The following is a 21477-nucleotide window of genomic DNA, read 5'->3' as shown; positions in this document are numbered from 1 at the left end:
TAGCGACCAAGTGAGGAAACTCTACTCTCGCACGAGCCACAATCTCCCGCCCTCTGTCCGTCATCGGCGAGTGGTTGAAAGGAGTCAAAGCCACCTGCGCAGACGGCACCGCCAAAGAGCTAGCAGTATGCGTCGGAGGATGCCCATCAACATCCATGTTAGCAGCCTCTGGTGCCACATCTCATGTGGCATCATCAAACCTCTCCTCCTCAAAGTCGTGCGAACCATCATCATCCCCTTCGTCCTTCCACAAATAAGGCCAAAATCGAGGGTCTGGCTGAAACCCCACAGGCTCCCGACTGAAGCGAAACCTGTAAGCACTAAGCTGTAGCAGAGCAATCACCTCCATGCAACCATTATCTTTCTCAAAAGCTGTAGGATCACGCATAGCCACAAGAACATGATTAATCCCCTGGCTCCAAAGAGAAAACAAATCAACATCGAGAGTGGTACCAATAAGAGAGCCCACTGCCCAGAGCCCTAAGAAATGCCGAACAGAGTTAGGTACCCTGTCGACGTGCACCCAAACCGGCTCCATAATAAAAAAGTGGCTTAACATCCTGATGCACCCATGAAGAGACTAGAGCCTGAGCATTAATCTTGGGCACACTCATCTGCATGCCATCAATCCGGGACAAATTTTCAACTGTAGGAATACAAATAAGGAAAGCATTAACCCCATGGGGCACCGCTTGCCACTTCCATGCAGGATTCCCGGGACACATGCGGGCCGTAAGACTCTGAATATCAGCTGCAGAGACAGTCCCCTCCCCAGACACCTGCACCAAAGCTGTTGGCGCTCCAGAAGTAATCAGCTGAGGCTTATAAACTGAGTCCAGGAGCTGAAGATCAAGCGTGGCATCATTACCGCAACCAACAAAGAAACTCGTAGGTCTAGGTAACTTCAAGACTGGACACCTAATGGTCGGGTGTGCCCCAGAATCACAAACCAAACAATAATGAATAACCTTACATTATTTTGTTGCATGAGTATTTACGGCGCACTTCCAACATCTTCCAGCCTTCTTCTGTTTCCCCACTGGTGCAGCAGGATCAGGAGCAGGGACAGCAGCAAGCGTCTGCACAAGAATCAAAGGAACATCAGAGTTTACCACCCAAGGTGGCTGTCCCATGGTCATCGGCGCTGTCTGACCCAAAGGCGGCACTGGCTGCCCCAAAGGCGGCCCTGGCTGCCCCACAGTAGACGCCGACTGGCCCACTGTAACGGCACTCTTCTTCTTCCTTCTCTTCTTCACTTGCCCAGGTTGCGGCGGTGGTTGCTGATGTGCAGGTTGCTGCATATGTGGCTGCGCCATACTCGACTGTCCAGGCACAGGATACTGAAAAGGACTTTGAAACGGTTGATATGGTATCTGCGGCATGTACTGCATCTGAGGTACCTGCGGCCGAATTGGCGGGCGATACCCCATTGTTGGTCTTGGCGGTGGCGCAGCCGGTCTTGGGGCAGGTGCGGGCTGCTGCAACGGCACCCCTGCCGGCCATCCTTGAAATCCAGGAGGTCCCATGTAAGGACCTGAAGCAACAACAGTGGCGGTCGCCGAAGCAGCTGACCCAGGCGCAGCCGGAGCGGGCCCAGGTGCCGCCATAGCCGCCCCGGGAGGCGCAGGAGGCCGCGCAACCCCGGCCATCTCCACGGACGAGGAGACCCCAACGACGACTTGCGCGAAGGATCGCCGCAGCCCCGCACTTGGCGATGGCGTAGATGCGGGTGACGACGATGGTGCGACGGTGGCGGCTTGAGGGCGAGCGTCGGTGGCGAAGATGTCTCTGGAACGAGACGAGAACTGGTCGATCGCCCGTGGTCGTATGCCCAGTTAAGTGCGGAAAACCGGGTGAAGATTGCATGCGTCATTGATTCAAAAGAAGATTGTTGCCCCGTCGGCTCACTTCAGTGCTCGTAATTGGTGTTAGGTGGTTTAAAGATCTATTTATAATTTTAAGTAACTTTTGGTGTTCTTTGTACTATTGTTGATGATGATTAATAAATCGGCGGTCTTTTCCGCAAATCAATATAACTAGGACCAAATCCACCCTCGTCGCCGCGACTAACAAAACAACAAATCCCAACCGCACAAACATAAACCAATGGGAGAGAAGAATTCATGTCTACTAGCTATGAGAGGAGAAGTCATGTCTACTATGAGAGGAGCAGACTTGGAACTCTTCCGCACCACCGAACTAGCTAGTCTCCTACCTCTACCGGAAGAAAGAAGTCATGGCTGCTATGGGAGGATGGACTCTTCAGACTTCAGCGGGGGTGAAGCAACAAGCTCTCCGCACCAAGGTTTTTTTTCTTGGTTAAGAATATTTACCGAGGGCACCGGAATTAACGGTTACCGCAAAATCTCGGTAATTTACCGAACGTGTTAATTCAAACAAATTTTGAATTCAAAATTTTTGGACCTTAGAACAAATAATATAACTATCCTAATTTCACTAAAGTGGTTTCTAGGCTGAGCAATTATGCCCTCACCCTTTCCTTCCGCCAGGTCGGGGGTTCGAATCCCCTATATTTTTGTTGTTTAGCCATACAACAGATTATGTAAACCTTGCAAAATAAAATAGTTCGTGACTGGAACTCGAATCTCCTACCTCTACCGGAAGAAAGAAGTCATGGCTGCTATGGGAGGGCAGGGCATACTCTTCAGTGGAGGTGAAGCAACAAGCTCTCCGCAGTCCACACAAAGCTACGTACACCAGTTTTAGGATTATTTGCATGTAAATTAAGACTTGTGTACCACATCTGCACATGAAAGGCCACCAAGGAGGTGCAGGAGAGGCTTGACGACTTATTCCTCGGCAACGAAAGCATTCAAAGCTCAAAGTTTGACGAGGTCAATACCGCCAGGTTCGTCATGGATGAAGGGAAAACCGCCAAAGACATGTACCAGCGCCTCACCACCCTCGCCGTGCAAATGAGGGACGTTGGAGCTTCCTATGTGATGACACGTGGGTGAAGTGGAAATTATATAATGCCCTCTTTCCCTATGAAGAACCAAGGTTGAATGCCATCCGACAAAACTCTGACTAGCGCAAGATGACATCCAATGAATTTCTTAGTGATGCCATGGACATATCCAAGAACAATACCGATGAACTTGTTGCACGTGCCCACAATGCACGTAAGAGAAATCATGCCTTGAAGGGCAAGGTGTCAAAAGAAAGTGAAGTTGACGAGCACTCAATAGATTGGTGATAGTTGCAAGTACACAAATCAATTGTAACTAGTTTTGAAATAAGAGTATCGAACCACAAGGAGCTACTAGTTAAGGTCTTAATGCCCATTGCTACTATATATTAAAGGATACTTATAAGTCGTTATTTAATCTCAAATAAAGTTGTTTTAAAATATTATTGTAATTGGTTGTTAGAAAGTAAACAAAGCAATAAGTAAAAGCGTAGTGAGAAATGGGTTGAAACTTAATAAGATAAAGTATTCCCAGGGATTATTGGATCCACCTCTAGAATTATGATTCATGTTAATCAAGATAAAATATGCTTTTAATCATATTATGTGTGGAGAGAGCTCAATAACAAGATGCGTCCAGAAAGCCATCGGTCATCGCATCTCTAAATAACCACTGCGGCTAGCCTTATGCAAACCACATATTGACCATCGTAATTAAGGGTTTTACCCCATGGTTATCGATATGAGCTTGGTGAGTCTCTCTTTACCCCCCTCTTCCCTATGTTAAAGTGCCGATACAGTAACGTCACTTCTCGCCGTACACTTTACACACTTTAAAAGGTAGTTCCCTCTCGAGACCATAAGGCAAATATTACATGGTGCACAACACATAATATCAAGAGAGAGAACTAACACACATTGATAAATTAAAACCATAGATCATGTTAGATTCATCTCATATTCATGCTAGGGTTTCTCCATCTCCTGAAGAATAAAAGGAACTACTCACGCACGGAAACAATCAAGAACATCATCATATCCTTATGGATGGGATGAAAGTAATGGTATGAATTCGAATACAAATCCACAATAAAAATCGGGATTACAACTATGGTTGAAGGAGAATGGGATCGGTGATGGTGATGGAGATGCAGAGGTTAACGATGAAGGGGATGATGCCTTGTCCTCCGATGATCCGTGTAGCAGCCCAGATGATGTTCTTCTCCAAAGTTCCTCCTCCAGATCTATCCCAGAGGTGGTGTTTCTGTGTTTTTTGAAGCTGTGTGTCTCAGATCTCTATGTCGTCTACGTGATATGAAAGTATTTGACGAGGTGGTGCTTCTGGTACGGTGTACGGGTGGACGGTACGGGCGGGGCCCCCCGTACTGATGCTCGCTAAACTTACTGGAACTTGTCCTCGCATTTCCCTTTAACCTAGGTGCATGGTTAAGTGCTTAGATGATTTTTATCACGTCAAAATACCATAAAAATATTTTTTTAAAATATTTAATTATTGCCTTAATATTTTATGATCCTGTGTAGACAAGCATAAAAAGGCGCGGAAGTGCGGTAAAATACAAAAAACCTATTGCTACTCAGAGATATCTATATGAAATAAAAGTGTAAAAACATGTTAAAAATGCACTCATCAATTGGGCACTGATGTCTACGCACGCTTCTATTCATGTAGACAGTGTTAGGCCTCCAAGAGCAGAGGTTGTAGAACAGCAGCAAGTTTTTTCCCTTAAGTGGATCACCCAAGGTTTATCGAACTCAGGGAGGAAGAGGTCAAAGATATCCCTCTCAAGCAACCCTGCAATCACGATACAAGAAGTCTCTTGTGTCCCCAACACACCTAATACACTTGTCAGATGTATAGGTGCACTAGTTCGGCGAAGAGATAGTGAAATACAAGTAATATGGATGGTGGTAATATTGCAGGAAGTAAAGATGCAGTAAAACAGTAAACAAGCGGTGTCAGAAAATAGCTTGCTGGCGTGGGAGCAATTCTCCGTGGTGTAACTTTCTATTCGGAAGCAAGGCCTAGGGATCATACTTTCACTAGTGGACACTCTCAACATTGATCACATAACTGAATAAACAAATACTACTTTCTCTACACTCTCTTGTTGGACGACAAACACCATTCATTGTGTAGGGCTACAAGAGCACCTCAATGCCGGAGTTAACAAGCTCCACAACATTCGATGTTCATATTTAAATAACCTTAGAGTGCATAATAGATCATTGCAATTTAGACCGAGAACTAACATAGCGCACACACTGTCACCATTACACTATGAAAGGGGGAATGGATCACATCAATACTATCATAGTAATAGTTAACTCCATAATCTACAAGAGATTATAATCATAACCTACGCCAAGTACTACATGATGCACACACTGTCACCATTACATCATGAAGGAGGAATAGAGTACTTTAATAACATCACTAGAGTAGCACATAGATGATATTCAACTAGATCACAAATCTCATGATCACATAAAGATCACATGGGAGAGAGAGATGAACCACATAGCTACCGGTACAACCCTTAGCCTCGAGGGAGAACTACTCCCTCCTCATCATGGAAGACAGCAGCGGTGATGAAGATGGCGGTGGTGTCGATGGAGGTGCCTTCCGGGGGCACTTCCCCGTCCCGGCAGCGTGCCAGAACAGAGACTTCTGTCCCCCGAATCTTGGTTTCGCGATGGCGGCGGCTCTGGAACTTTTCTCGTATCGTGGCTTATTCCTTTAGGGTTTTCGCGACGGAGTCCTTAAGTAGGCGGAAGGGCAGCCTCGGAGGGGCCCTGGTGGGGCCACACAATAGGGGGGCGCGCCCCACCCCTTGGCCGCGCCGCCCTGGCGTGTGGGGCCCCCCGGCTCCCCTCTGGTCTCTCTCCGGTGTTCTGGAAGCTTCGTGGAATTATAAGATACTGGGCGTTGATTTCGTCCAATTTCGAGAATATTTCCTTACTAGGATTTACGAAACCAAAAACAGCGAGAAAACGAGAACTGGCACTTCGGCATCTTGTCAATAGGTTAGTTCCGGAAAATGCATAATAATGACATAAAGTGTGTATAAAACATGTGTGTATCATCATAAAAGTATCATGGAACATAGGAAATTATAGATACGTTTGAGACGTATCAAGCATCCCCAAGCTTAGTTCCTACTCGCCCTCGAGTAGGTAAACGATAACAAAGATAATTTCTTAAGTGACATGCTATCATAATCTTGATCATACTATTGTAAGCATATGAGATGAATGAAGTGATTCAAAGCAATGGTAAAGACAATGAGTAAACAACTGAACCATATAACAAAGACTTTTCATGAATAGTACTTTCAAGACAAGCATCAATAAGTCTTGCATAAGAGTTAACTCATAAAGCAATAGATTCAAAGTAGAAGGCATTGAAGCAACACAAAGGATGATTAAGTTTCAGCAATTGCTTTCAACTTGTAACATGTATATCTCATGGATAGTTGTCAACATAAAGCAATATAACAAGTGCAATAGGTAAACATGTAAGAATCAATGCACAGTTGAAACAAGTGTTTGCTTCTAAGATAGAAAGAAGTAGGTAAACTGACTCAACATAAAGTAAAAGAATGGCCTTCGCAGAGGGAAGCAGGGATTAAATCATGTGCTAGAGCTTTTTAAGTTTTGAAATCATATAGAGAGCATAAAAGTAAAGTTTTGAGAGGTGTTTGTTGTTGTCAACGAATGGTAATGGGTACTCTAACTACCTTATCAACCGGACTTTCAAGAGCGGCTCCCATGAAGGACGTTATCTCTACCAAGCAAGGTAGATCATCCCTCTTCTCTTTTGTTTACACATGTATTTTAGTTTCATTATTTATAGATGACACTCCTCCCAACCTTTTGCTTACACAAGCCATGGCTAACCGAATCCTCGGGTGCCTTCCAACATTCACATACCATGGAGGAGTGTCTATTTGCAAAATTAAATTGCTTACTGATAGATCAGGGCAAAGCATGTGAAGAGAATTATTAATGCAAGTTAATTAATTGGGGCTGGGCACCCCATTGCCAGCTCTTTTTGCAAAATTATTGGATAAGCGGATATGCCACTAGTCCATTGGTGAAAGTCTGTCAGAAGTAAATGACAAGGTTGAAAGATAAACACCACATACTTCCTCATGAGCTATAAAACATTGACACAAATAAGAGATAATAGCTTTTGAATTATTTAAAGGTAGCACATGAAGTATTTACTTGGAATGGCAGAGAAATACCATGTAGTAGGTAGGTATGGTGGACACAAATGGCATAGTTTTTGGCTCAAGGATTTGGATGCACGAGAAGAATTCCCTCTCAATACAAGGCTAGGCTAGCAAGGTTGTTTGAAGCAAACTCAAGTATAAAACGGTGCAGCAAGACTCACATGTGAACATATTGTAAGCATTATAAGACTTTACATCGTCTTCCTTGTTGTTCAAACACCTTAACCGGAAAATATCTAGACTCTAGAGACCAATCATGCAAACCAAATTTTAACAAGCTCTATGTAGTTCTTCATTAATAGGTGCAAAGTACATGATGCAAGAGCTTAAACATGATCTATATGAGCACAACAATTGCCAAGTATCAAATTATTCAAGACATTATACCAATTACCACATGCAACATTTTCTGTTTCCAACCATATAACAATGAACGAAGCAGTTTCAACCTTCGCCATGAACATTAAGAGTAAAGCTAAGAACACATGTGTTCATACGCAATAGCGGAGCGTGTCTCTCTCCCACATAAGCATGAATTTATTCAAACATAAACAAAAATAAAAACAAACAGACACTCCAAGTAAAGTACATAAGATGTGACTGAATAAAAATATAGTTTCAAGAGAAGAAACCTGATAAATTGTTGATGAAGAAGGGGATGCCTTGGGCATCCCCAAGCTTAGATGCTTGAGTCTTCTTGAAATATGCAGGGATGAATCACGGGGGCATCCCCAAGCTTAGACTTTTCACTCTTCTTGATCATAGTATATCATCCTCCTCTCTTGACCCTTGAAAACTTCCTCCACACCAAACTCAAAACAAACTCATTAGAGGGTTAGTGCATAATCAAAAATTCACATGTTCAGAGGTAACACAATCATTCTTAACACTTCTGGACATTGCCCAAAGCTACGGTAAGTCAATGGAACAAAGAAATCCATCCAACACAGCAAAAGAGGCAATGCGAAATAAAGGGCAGAATCTGTCAAAACAGAACAGTCCGTAAAGACGAATTTTTTAGAGGCACTGGACTTGCTCAGATGAAAAAGCTCAAATTTAATGAAAGTTGCGTACATATCTGAGGATCACGCACGTAAATTGGCAGATTTTTCTGAGTTACGTACAGAGAATCCTACTCAAATTCGTGACAGCAAGAAATCTATTTCTGCGCAGTAATCCAAATCTCGTATCTTCTTTACTATCAAAGACTTTACTTGGCACACCAATGCAATAAAATAAAGATAAGGAGAGGTTGCTACAGTAGAAAACAACTTCCAAGACACAACAAAACAGTAGCAAAATAAAACATGGGTTATCTCCCAAGAAGTGCTTTCTTTATAGCCATTAAGATGGGCTCAGCAATTTTAATGATGCACTCCCAAGAAATAAGAGTTGAAGTAAAAGAGAGCATCAAGAAGCAAATTCAAAACACATTTAAGCCTAACCCACTTCCTATGAAAAGGAATCTTGTAAATAAACAAATTCATGAAGAACAAAGTGACAAGCATAGGAAGATAAAACAAGAGTAGCTTCAAGATTCTCAACATAAAGAGGGGAAACTTAATATTATTAAGATGCATACAACCATGTTTCCCTCTCTCATAATAACTTTCAGTAGCATCATGAATAAATTCAACAATATAACTATCACATGAAACATTCTTATCATGAGCTACATGCATAAAATTATTACTCTCCACATAAGCATAATCAATTTTATTAGTTGTAGTGGGAGCAAATTCAACAAAGTAGCTATCATTATTATTCTCATCAAGTGTAGGAGGCATAGTATAATCATAATAAAATTTACTCTCCATAGTAGGCGGCACCAAAAGACCACTATCATTATAATCATCATAACTAGGAGGCAAAGTATCATCAAAGAAAATTTTCTCCTCAAAACTTGGGGGACTAAAAATATCATGCTCATCAAAACCAGCTTCCCCAAGCTTAGAATTTACCATAGCATTAGCAACAATGGTGTTCAAAGCGTTCATACTAATATCATTGCTACTAGCATGCAAATAAGATTCTATAGGTTTTTTAATTTTCGCATCAAACCATCCATGTCTTAACTCAGGAAATAGAATAAAAAGCTCATTGTTATTTTCCATTATGCCTAACTAGTGAACAAGAAACAAAAAGATGCAATTGCAGGATCTAAAGGAAATAGCTTCGAGCACTTACAACGGCACCAGAAAATAACTTAGTTACCTGGGACCGGAGTGTGAGTGCCTCTTACCTTTCCTCCCCGGCAACGGCGCCAGAAAATAGCTTGATGTCTACGCACGCTTCTATTCCTATAGACAGTGTTGGGCCTCCAAGAGCAGAGGTTTGTAGAACAGCAGCAAGTTTTCCCTTAAGTGGATCACCCAAGGTTTATCGAACTCAGGGAGGAAGAGGTCAAAGATATCCCTCTCAAGCAACCCTGCAATCACGATACAAGAAGTCTCTTGTGTCCCCAACACACCTAATACACTTGTCGGATGTATAGGTGCACTAGTTCGGCGAAGAGATAGTGAAATACAAGTAATATGGATGGTGGTAATATTGCAGGAAGTAAAGATGCAGTAAAACAGTAAACAAGCGGTGCCAGAAAATAGCTTGCTGGCGTGGGAGCAATTCTCTGTGGTGTAACTTTCTATTCGGAAGCAAGGCCTAGGGATCATACTTTCACTAGTGGACACTCTCAACATTTATCACATAACTGAATAAACAAATACTACTTTCTCTACACTCTCTTGTTGGATGACAAACACCATTCATTGTGTAGGGCTACAAGAGCACCTCAATGCCGGAGTTAACAAGCTCCACAACATTCGATGTTCATATTTAAATAACCTTAGAGTGCATAATAGATCATTGCAATTTAGACCGAGAACTAACATAGCGCACACACTCGTCACCATTACACTATGAAAGGGGGAATAGATCACATCAATACTATCATAGTAATAGTTAACTCCATAATCTACAAGAGATTACAATCATAACCTACGCCAAGTACTACATGATGCACACACTCGTCACCATTACATCATGAAGGAGGAATAGAGTACTTTAATAACATCACTAGAGTAGCACATAGATGATATTCAACTAGATCACAAAGCTCATGATCACATAAAGATCACATGGGAGAGAGAGATGAACCACATAGCTACCGGTACAGCCCTTAGCCTCGAGGGAGAACTACTCCCTCCTCATCATGGAAGACAGCAGCGGTGATGAAGATGGCGGTGGTGTCGATGGAGGTGCCTTTCGGGGGCACTTCCCCGTCCCGGCGAGCGTGCCGGAACGAGACTTCGTCCCCCGAATCTTGGCTTCGCGATGGCGGCGGCTCGGAACTTTTCTCGTATCGTGGCTTATTCCTTTAGGGTTTTCGCGACGGAGTCCTTAAGTAGGCGGAAGGGCAGCCTCGGAGGGGCCCCGGTGGGGCCACACAATAGGGGGCGCGCCCCACCCCTTGGCCACGCCGCCCGGCGTGTGGGGCCCCCCGGCTCCCCTCTCGGTCTCTCTCCGGTGTTCTGAAGCTTCGTGGAATTATAAGCTACCGGGCGTTGATTTCGTCCAATTCCGAGAATATTTCCTTACTAGGATTCCTCGAAACCAAAAACAAGTAGAAAACAGGAACTGGCACTTCGGCATCTTGTCAATAGGTTAGTTCCGGAAAATGCATAATAATGACATAAAGTGTGTATAAAACATGTGTGTATCATCATAAAAGTAGCATGGAACATAAGAAATTATAGATACGTTTGAGACGTATCAGGCACCCGAATACATGAAGTATAGTTACCATGAACACATGTCGCTTGCGGCCAAGAAGTTTTTTCGGAGGCAATAAGGCAAGGGGTCCCAAGTCAAGACACTACTCCCTAAGAGACTCACCAATTGCAATGCAAGATACTCTCCTCGAGATTCCTCAAGAAGCTTCTGAAGTGGCCCAAGAGAAGGGCAAAATGCTAGGACGAGCTATAATTGCGGTGACAAGAATCACTTCGTCGCTGATTTCCACTTTGAGAGAAGAGAAGAATGGTGGAAGGCTTGTACTCAACGATAAGTCCAATTCTCTCTCCAAGGGCTACACCAAGTACTCCTCCACCAAGAACCTCGACAAAAAGATCCCCTCCCCCCAACAAGAAGACAATGGTCTTCGTGGCTCGTGAAGAGTACTCATCCAATGATGATGATGATGATGAGAAGAAGACGAAGTCCACCAAAGAGGATGAGGGAGTGGCCCCCATCGTCATTACCGCTCCCTCTATCTCGCTTTTCTCAATGCTCTAAATGAGAACCTCATCATCGACTCTCCATGGCGCGTTAACAGTGGTATCTCCTTCTTCCAAACCAAGTCCGACATCTAACACTTCCAATATTATTGATGTTGAGAGCCTTGCCGTAAAACGTGAGGTTATGAGTTTGAATGTGTTCTTGAATAACATGCAAGGGGAGACCAAGAAACATGTTGAGGCTCTTATGGCTCTACTAGGTGAAGAACAAGACCTCCTTGAGGATAAAGAGAGGATTGAGAGGAAAGCCATCGATGAGATTAATTGCCTCTCCCACTCAAGTCCATGAAGAAGAACACAATTTGAGGCTCACTCTTGAGGAGAGTGTTCTTAATCTAGAAGTGTCTAACTACCCAAAACATTTCCAAACCCAGTAAGGAAAGATACCATGCTATTTTCTTAGTTAATGTGCTTAAAAATGAAAGGCTTGCTTTTGATGTTGGCCACACCAAACTACTTAAGGACTCGACAATCCTCGACGAGGCCCACAAGGCCTTGAAGAGAGAATTTGCTAGTCTCTCAAAGTCTTGTGGGCAACCTCAAACGCAAGCATGTAAGGAGAAAGAAGTTGAAGTGCTTGATTCCACTAACCCTTGTTGTGAGCACTTGAAGGATATTGATAGTTTGTATGCCAAGATGGCGCAGCTTCTCACCCTCTCCTTAGCTAAGGAAGGCTCGAGCAATGAACGGATTGTGGATGCTCCCAAGCCTAGGAGAAAGAAGAGAAAGAACAACAAGAAGAACAATAAGAACAAGTGTGTTTCTCGTGAGGCCGGGATCTCTACCCCAAGGAGGGGTGGAATGCGCGGTCCCATGTAGTTCTTCGAAAGGTTCAATGTGGAAAATAAAAAAAATAGTTGGAGCATTCTTTGAGAGTGTGTATTCTCCCTGAAGTCAATTATTACCTCGGTCCTAAAATATAAGCCTTTTAAGAGAGCTAAATTATCTTTCTAGAAAGTCTTATATTTCGGTACCGAGCTACTACGTCCACATTGGTTTGTACATCCACAGCTGACAGAAAGAGGCATCACTTGGGGAAGTTGTTGTGTGTAACAGAGGATCCGCTTCGGAAAGGTCCTTTGTGCATCGAGACCTGTCTAACGACGATTTGTTTGTACCTTCATTTCAGCTAAGATTTTTTTTAAATATCTAATAATAGTCAATCATAGTTGTATAAAGAACCCAAAAGGCAATAACAATTATAAATTAGTGTTTAGATCACCTAGCGACAACTACATGCACTAGCGCGAGCAAAAGCCCGCCGCTGTCCTCGCCCCTCTATCACCAGAGTTGGACAAAAGTTACTGTACTAAAGTTTGTTGTTGTAGATAAATTGAAAGTCGCTATCCTAAGCGCCAAAGGACCATCACACCAAAGAAACAACCATCGCCAAAGATGAGATCCGTAAATCCGAAGACGCAAACATGAAAACACACCAATGGACACGAAAACCGATATGATCCTAGAAGATCCGTGCGACGCACAACTCCACGCCCCTGCCAACGCTAGACACGCAACCGGAGCGAGGATAGGGCATGGAGGACCTTATGTCGATTTCAAGATGTAGCCGGTGCCTCATCATCTCGAAGAATACATTGAAAAATAACTTAAACAAATAATGGGAACCCTCCCGCCAATAAGGGCCCGTGGTCTTCCACGCATCCAAGAACCCTAGATATGATTTACTTCATGATTGATTCGCTCGGTCTCTCTTGCGTCACGTACCAGTTTGGTCATGGCATTCTTTTTTTTCCACCTATGTTATGTACCATTTTTCTGCTAGGGATAACAAATACTAGGAATAATTCTGCCTGAGTTTGACTCAGAATATTGTTATGGCCTTCTTGTGCCAGGTTATTCATAAAAAATGTAATGAAATGAGATTTTGTTTTTCGTTTTTCTCACGGCCAAATATTTTGATGAACTCTGAGATTTTGGTGTTGTGTGTACTATTAGTGATGAACTTTGATGTGTGTGTGTGTGTGAATAATGTTAAACTTTAATGTTGTGTCTGCATACCGTACCCAGCCAGAATAGATAGCACAAATACAAGATAAAAAAGACCGTGGTAACTCACAAGCATTCAACTAGTTCCTTTTAGATATTAGAGGTAATAAGATTATAGCAGATGACGCCCTTACTGTAAACTAGTAAATTAATTATGAAATTTTAACATGCAAGCACCAGTGGTCTAGTGGTAGAATAGTACCCTGCCACGGTACAGACCCGGGTTCGATTCCCGGCTGGTGCATTTTGTTTTATCAAACTTTTTGTTTCTCTTCTCGCTGTGCTAAACTGCCATTATCAGGGCATCTTATTTGTTGGATAATGCAAAGGAAAATTTCGTGTACTACATGCACCAGAATCATGAACATGCATGCGCCAAGGATGTTGGAATTTTTTATGTTTCCGTGAACTTGTTCCCTGTGCTGTCTTATTTTTCTCCAGCTCGTTTGTAAGAGCAAGTATAATAGATCCTTGTCAGCTGGCTACAAGGTACTCCACATCAGCAAAATCTTAGGTGGAAGAGAGAGAAGGCATGAGAGAGAAGAGAGCAGGCGCTTGGTATGTAGCCCGGCTACACACAAAAAACGAGACAGTGCAGCCAGCTTGTAGCTTGCGGAGAGTGCTTTGGCCGGCTCTTCCATCCCCATCTAGTCTTGCATGCACATGCAATCATTAATTATTAGATCTAATTAAATATTTCATAGAGCCAACACAAGAGCTAGCTTATTGTACATGTATAGGCTTTAAGTGACATGGCATGACCTTATAGCCGGTGGCAGGCTATATTATTAACCTTGCTCTAAGGCGCAGGATGGAGCCAACGTCAGGCGTACCCACATTAAACTAGCAGGTGTCACATACTCACATGACACCAGCAACGTCAGGCGTATTCCATTTTATTTGACGTATTCTGTAGATTTCCCGTGTATGACACCCTCAGCTGTAGGTGAAAAAATCTATGTGCTTCATTCAATAACACCGGGTTGATTTTGCTCTGGATCCGCCCCATGGGATCGGATCATGGAAATGTAAGTTGCATGTGCATATCGTGCCGTGAGCGTGGCAAGTCATGTTAAGCTGTCTATACGCTGAACAAGAAACACCTCGAAGATGCCAGTGGTCAAAATGAAAATGAAGGCAATCCATGAAAAAAAAACTTATATTTCAATACTCTGGAAAAACGGTGGCTTCTCTTTCCGTAGAAGCTAGCTTCACGAAAGAAGCTTAAGAGAAGAAGCAGTGACAGTACCGTATACTTTACCTTACGTTAGTTATTACGTCCCACAGATCGACCGTCAAAGAAGCACTCCTTCCGATCATCAATAAACTTCTAACTTCATTTTAGATTAAAATAAAAAAAAATAGAAAGAAAATGTGGCAACATATATGATAAGCAGATTAATATCACTAGATTCGTCTCAAAAAGTAGTTTATGATATACCAATAAGTATTCTTTCCTTAACTGGTTTTCATTACAGTCAAACTGCGTTAACTTTAACAGGGGTGAAACTGGAGCAAAGGTCTCTCTGATGCATATGTATACAATTTTGTTTGAACCCTTGCTAGCTTGAATTATTGCCTCCCTGATGCACCTTTTTTTTTTGAAAGCTTGCACCTTTCTTTGTCTACCCTGATGCATAGGCCCTATTAAGCTCATAAGCGGGACTAAAATAATTCTTTGACCCTGATGCCTGTGCATCAGGTATAGACTGTTGAGAGCTCCGCCCATGAACTTTGATCAACTTTATTGAGAAAACTATCTATATCTACAATACAAAATGTATGATATATTAAAATATACTTCATTATATTTTTAGTGGTAATTGTTTGATTTCTTAGATGTTTATATTTTCCATATAAACTTTGTTAAAATTTACACTGTTTGAATTTGAATTAACATAATACACATTATATTTGGCATAAAGGTAGTATGTTAATACTTATTGTTATTAGGTTAGTTAGTCCCTCCTTTCATAAAAGCATGTCCCAAAGCTTTGTCTAAATTTACATGTATGTACACCCTATAACACTTTAGATACACGTATATTTTGACAAATTTAGGATATTGGGAGGTCGTATTAAATTTAAAACGTTTCACTGGATTTCCTGGATAGAGAGAGTATGTCGTCATCTAGCTCACTAGCTGCGACTAGTCCCATCAAAAGACGCGTTTTCTTGGGTCACTTGACAACTCATGCGAACTTTCTTCCTGCGATTTGACTAATCAGCGCGATAAGATCAGTGAAGATCGATTTCCATACGATACTGGGACCGTACCGCAGTATATATACACATGATTCACTGCTCATTGTTATCCACGCAAGTACACCTGGAAGACATACACAGAAGAAGGAAGCAAAGGAAAGCAAGGCTGCAATGTACGCGACCAAGTCCCTGTCCCTCTTCAAGAGCCAACCGGAGGCAGCATCCCGACCGCCGCCGGAGGGCCGGAACTCAGGCTACCTCGTGGTGAAGGGCGACGAGGACGGGGACGACGACGAGACGTGCTGCTGGGGGCACTGCGGCGGGACGCGCGTGCGGGACCTCCCGTTCCCGCAGGACCGCGTCCTCACGCTGCGCTATACGGAGCACCACGGGCAGAACAGCAGAACCTACACTGACTCCGTCGTCTTCGTTCCCGTCCCCGACGCGCCCCTCGCCTCCAACCGCTACTACGCCGTCGTCGCCACGGGGAAGCGCAAGGGGCTCGTCAGGACGTGCTCCAGCGAGGAGGACATGACCCCGTGCTGCTTCTGCCGCTGCATCAGCGACGTGGAGCCGCGCCCGTTCGACCCGGCTGACGTCTACCAGCAGATCGAGATCGTCCAGCGCCGTCGCGGGCGGTTCACGGCCAGGGCCGTGGCGGCCGACGGCTTCCCGCACTTCCTCTACCGAAAGAAGTACTGGCGGGTGTACGCCTCAAAGGCCAAGAACCACTTCGACCTCGGCGACGCACCGGGCATCAACGCGGCGCTCCGGTCGCGCCAGCTCGCCGACGCGAGCCTCCCGACGGCGATGTCAACGGCTGTCGGGAAATGGTACTGCCCGTTCTATCTCGTCAAAGAAGACGGCGTGTCCCCGTCGGAGCAGATGGACCGCGGCCCCTTCTACGAGGTGGCGCTGGAGCAGCGCTGGGAGCAGATCCACGTCGGCTCGAATCTGCACAGCACGAGGGTGCTCTTTGGCGGGAGCCTGGAGGCGAGGCAGGTGGTGTCGAGCGGCGCCGAGCGGCACGGCGACGGCTACGTGTGGTTCAGGGCAGCGGCCGGGCAGAGCGTGGGTGTGTGCGCGAGCGTGTGGGAGAGGATGAGGTGGGAGGAGTACAGGGGCGGGTGGGTCGAGGAGGAGGAGGAGGCCGGGAAGGTGGCCGGCCGGTCGGTGCTGGTGGAGAGGTTCGTGGTCAAGAGGATGGACGGGAGCGTCGTGGTAGCCTTTGACTTTGTGCACCTCAACAAGGTCAGAGGAAAGCAGGAGTGATATCACTTACTGCAGAAGCGCAGAGTATGCACCCGTTAGAATATCTTCAGCTAATTTTGTGTGATAGTACTAGTACATATTTTTTTTCCGAAAGTTGTTTGTTGTTCCAAAAAAAGAGTATTTTTCAGATATTCATCCTATTTTTTGAGGAATTTATTTGTATGTGAAAAAGGAGTAAGATTTATGTTTTTGTGTACATAAATTCAGCAATGTATTGTCACCTACATGTCCGATTTCGGGAACAATGTGTCATTTGGGTTGCCTGGACATCATTTTCTCAATCGGCTTATGTTCATATTTAACAAGTCCAGCACAAAACCATGAGCATATCGTTAAAGAAATGCATAAGTCATAGACTCATAGTACATGTTCAGACTCAAATTAATCGTGTCGTTCATCAACCCGGTACCAGCATGATCATAAATGATACACAAAACAAATCGGACATAGAGTGCTCAATCAGTGCGAGACAAAAATTTGTCATAAACTTTTTCATACCGCAAGCCTTCCTCATATCGTCCATGATAATTTATGGACCAACATTACATTGGCTTCCTCGGTGAACAACTTGAGATCACCTCCTTCACATTCATTGTCGCTCTCAACATGTCGGTTGAGGCCTTTTTGTATTTCGATCATGAGCTTCTCCTTCTCAATCACTGCCTTCTCGGCTTGTACCTCTATGAAACTCTTGAAGTGTTTATCTTCCTTTTGCTCCCTCATCTCACCTTTCTTTCCACTTGACACCTCCTAGACACATCATTTCAGCCAAGGATTCTTGAGATGAGCTTGATGTAGCAACACATTTTGCAGCATGTTTCTCAAACTTCCCTCCCATCAGGCCAACTGCATGCTTCTCCCCAAGGGCGGCATCTTAATCTACATTGCTTGTTTGGGAGAAATCATTGTTTGCACGCTTCTTTTCATAAGAATTTTCATTGGTGGCTTGGAGTTGAGTGTAGCGACGAGATCTTTTCACTTTGGACACATATGGATCCTTGCCCAACTATGTATCAAGGTTAAGACTTTGTTGTTGTGCATCTTCTTGAAGAGAGATGAACCCATGGTCTCATATAGGAAAAAATACATGTATGGGATGCATTACAACATAGGTAACAACTATAACATGGTCAATAAATGTAAACCCTACTTGGTCTGTCACTCCTATGCCACTAGTGGGCTTACTCTTTTTTAAGGGGTTTTTTAGTAATTTTTACTATCATTAGGGAGGGATCAGTATAGTCTATCCCAAGCTTTGATTATATTCATACTACACCCGGGTGTAGTTACATCCACACATATTTCTCATAATCTAGAGAGTATCTATCATGCCGGATAGTATGTACATGTAACATGAAGTATATAAGATTATTTCGGTAGTATATATACTGTTGGCCTTATGCCGGACCCCTATGTCGGTTCCGACAAAGTATGTCGGTCTTTATTCCTTAGCGCCTTTCGAGCTAACCGAGTTAGGCCAAGTTTAGATCTTCCCGCCATGGCCTACCGACATAGGTATGTCGACAGGGTATGTCGGCATGGCTAACCCAGTCAGTTTAACCTTTACCTGCAAAACAAGGTTTCCCCGACTTACCCATGTAAGTCGGTCACACCGAGTTTAACCTAGTCGTTTAGGCCACCATCTTAGCCTACCGGGGGTCATCCCCTAACAAGCTACAAGGCTTTGTCAATAAGGTGGTGACATCGCCAAAGTTGTTCAAAATTTGTGCAAGGTTGGAGATATCCGAATGAATGGGGGCCATGAAAATGGAGGCATCATTGGCGTAAACGGAGGTCCAAAACCTAGCTCCTCTGCAGCGGAGGTGGCTAAGAAGAACATGCTCGGTGGCGACTTCAAGGATGTGTTGTATGGGGTCAATAGTGATTTCGAAAAGCAAGGGGGAGAGTGGATCCCCTTGCCGTAAGCCGCATCCATGCTTGATAGGGTCATGCCATCGAGGAGAACTCTTGAAGAAGAGGTGCAAAATAGGGCTGTAAGCCAATAGCTGAAGTGTGGTGAAAATGCAAGGCTTTGAAGGAGTTCAAGAATATAATCCCAACATACATGGTCAAAAGCCGTCCTAATTTCGAGCTTGAAGAGGAGGGCCGCTTTTTTCCTACGGCGAAGCCGCCTAGCTTAGTTACAGGCAAACATGATGAAGCTGTCATGGAAGTTTCTAAACTTGATGAATACACTTTAGACATGGGAGAAAATATCGTTCATTCCAGGGGCCAAACAATGAGATATGATTTTGGCCACAATCTTGACAAAGCTGTGGAGAGGCGTCTTTGGATCTACGAAAATGGATGTTGGAAAAGTATACGCATGCCCATATAACGCCGTGATGGCGTGATCGTGACAGGCCACTAGGCTAGTTTTGAGCAGCTGTTTCTTCGGTCAATATTAGGCAAACACAAGAAACTCCTCGGAGATTCCAATAGTGGTCAAACCAACGGTAATTCCTTGGAACAATCTAAGGATTTGCACAGGCAGAGCCGCAGAGGTGTGTGGTGTAGGAGTAGCAATTCTTGCTATCGAAAAGGATAAGAGCTGAAGTGGTAGTTAACATGTGTGCACTGTACGCTACGCCCAGCGCTTGCTAGCTGCGACTAATCGCATCAAAGCCGTGTTATCTTGTTCCGTGAGTAACTCATGCGAAACTTTTCTCCTATCAATTTTTTCGATAAAGGGAATACAGATGAAGCCTGGTGATTAGGGGATATGTGAGCACCCTTTCTCTGCTCGACACATGTCTAACGATGTTAGCACTGTACACGCATCGACATGGTCCAGCGCGTCGAGTGGAAGGACGGAGAGACGCGCGGAAGGTGCACGGTGACGCTTAGCCGGGGAGACACTGACGCGACATCATATGCGCAAGGTGGAGGCGGCGAGGTGGAGGTGCAGGCCGACGAGGTAGTGACCGTTAGTGAGTAGCAGAATCCAACGGTGGTGGACCAAATCCAACGGTGATTACGGGATGCTCACATATCCCCCTGATCACCAAATCCACTCTCAAAGAGAATATGTTAATATCAGAAGATACTAATCACATCCAACCTCTACAACAACGCAATGTCCTAATAACTTTACGGATGCACACACAGCTAAAAAAAAGAGAAAATAAAACTAAGAACTAAAAGTCCCGCTACAGTATCTCAGTCCTAGCAACAGTAATATATCCACCGCCAAGACAACATCTAAAATTCAAACTCTTCAAAAGCAACGCCTCCAAGAAGGAAACAGTGCACCAGCGCCGTCGTCGCCCGATCAAAGATCTTAGATTTTCACCCTGAAGATAGTCTCCGCTCATAAAACAATATCTTCAACAAGGACATTGCCAGACACAACCAGTTAAGGCTAGATCTTGGGTTTTCACCCTGAAAGGTAAGACTACGAACTTCGCATGTGCTGCGCCCCCACTTTCATACCACTATTGCGAAGTCCGGAACACCAAGCAAGCCCCAGAACAGCGCAAACACTTGAACTTCCATTGGCTAGTCCTCCAAATCCGGCCTTCATGATATTCTCTTCTTCTGACTTCACCTTGGATCAGCTGTCACTTGGTGTCAACACAGAAAAGAGCTTCGCGCAGCACCCTCTAGAATCAAACGGTCGGAATAAAAGCATGGGCGCGCACGACCGAATACCACCGATCCAGCAAACTTCAGGCAATAGAAGCACTGTTACATTCGCCGTCGACGCCTTCCAGAACTCAACACTCCGACCAGATCATGAAGGGCAAGCCTCAGGCAGGTCTTCATCTTCGCCCAAGAGAGACCCTAGGACCACCGCCTTTATTCAGGTCGGGCCCCCACGCCGACGACCATCCCAGGCTGGCCATGGTTGCCGCCGGAGACACCAAGCAGATTGCGTAGTCCGAAGACACCGCACGCGCCTGGGCACTGATGACCCACAAGTATAGGGGGTGTATCGTAGTATCTTCGATAAGTAAGAATGTCGATCCCAACGAGGAGCAGAAGGTGTTGGCAAACAGTTTCGATGAAGGTTTCACTGTAAATGCTCACAGACAAGTATTCAGGGGGTTTTGATGTAACAGATGAAATAAGTACGAGTAAGTAAAATGCGAGAGAAATAATTGCAGCGAGTGGCCCAATCCTTTGTAGCACAAAGGACAAGCCGGTTTGTTTACTTATAATGACCAAACGTTCTCGAGGACTCATGGGATTTTAGTCTAGTGCTTTCGCTACATACGGCTAAATAATCTTCATTGTTATGATAAGTGTTGTGTGGGTGAACCTATGCTAATGTACCGCCCTTCCTAGGACTAAATACATACTTGTGATTATACCCCTTGCAAGCATCCGCAACTACAAGAAAGTAATTAAGAATAAATCTAACCACAGCCTTAAACTCGAGATCCTGCGATCCCTCCCGCATCGATATACCAACGGGGGTTTAGGTTTCTGTCACTCCGGCAACCCCGCAATTAGCAAACGAATACAAGATGCATTCCCCTAGGCCCATAAATGGTGAAGTGTCATGTAGTCGACG

At 44.3% G+C, this 21477-nt stretch overlaps 1 protein-coding gene and 1 non-coding gene across 2 annotated transcripts; both read left to right on the top strand.

Moving 5' to 3' along the window:
• The first annotated feature begins 13657 nt into the window (after positions 1-13657).
• Positions 13658-13728, top strand: TRNAG-GCC. The gene has a single exon. It is a non-coding gene; the product is annotated as a tRNA-Gly (tRNA).
• A 2085-nt stretch (positions 13729-15813) lies between these two features.
• Positions 15814-17242, top strand: LOC124698133. The gene has a single exon (XM_047230653.1). It carries the CDS (start codon positions 15861-15863, stop codon positions 16959-16961), a length of 1101 nt encoding a protein of 366 aa, XP_047086609.1. The 5' UTR covers positions 15814-15860; the 3' UTR covers positions 16962-17242.
• The last annotated feature ends 4235 nt before the right edge of the window (positions 17243-21477 follow it).

The sequence above is a fragment of the Lolium rigidum genome, chromosome 3, assembly GCF_022539505.1.
Source record: "Lolium rigidum isolate FL_2022 chromosome 3, APGP_CSIRO_Lrig_0.1, whole genome shotgun sequence".
NCBI lineage: Eukaryota > Viridiplantae > Streptophyta > Magnoliopsida > Poales > Poaceae > Lolium > Lolium rigidum.
Note: the sequence above shows the minus strand (reverse complement) of the source record. Positions and strands in the feature narration are given on the sequence as shown.

Bases quoted from the DNA above. Each gene is read 5' to 3' on its own strand.
- LOC124698133 (XM_047230653.1), top strand. From the start codon at position 15,861: ATGTACGCGACCAAGTCCCTGTCCCTCTTCAAGAGCCAACCGGAGGCA.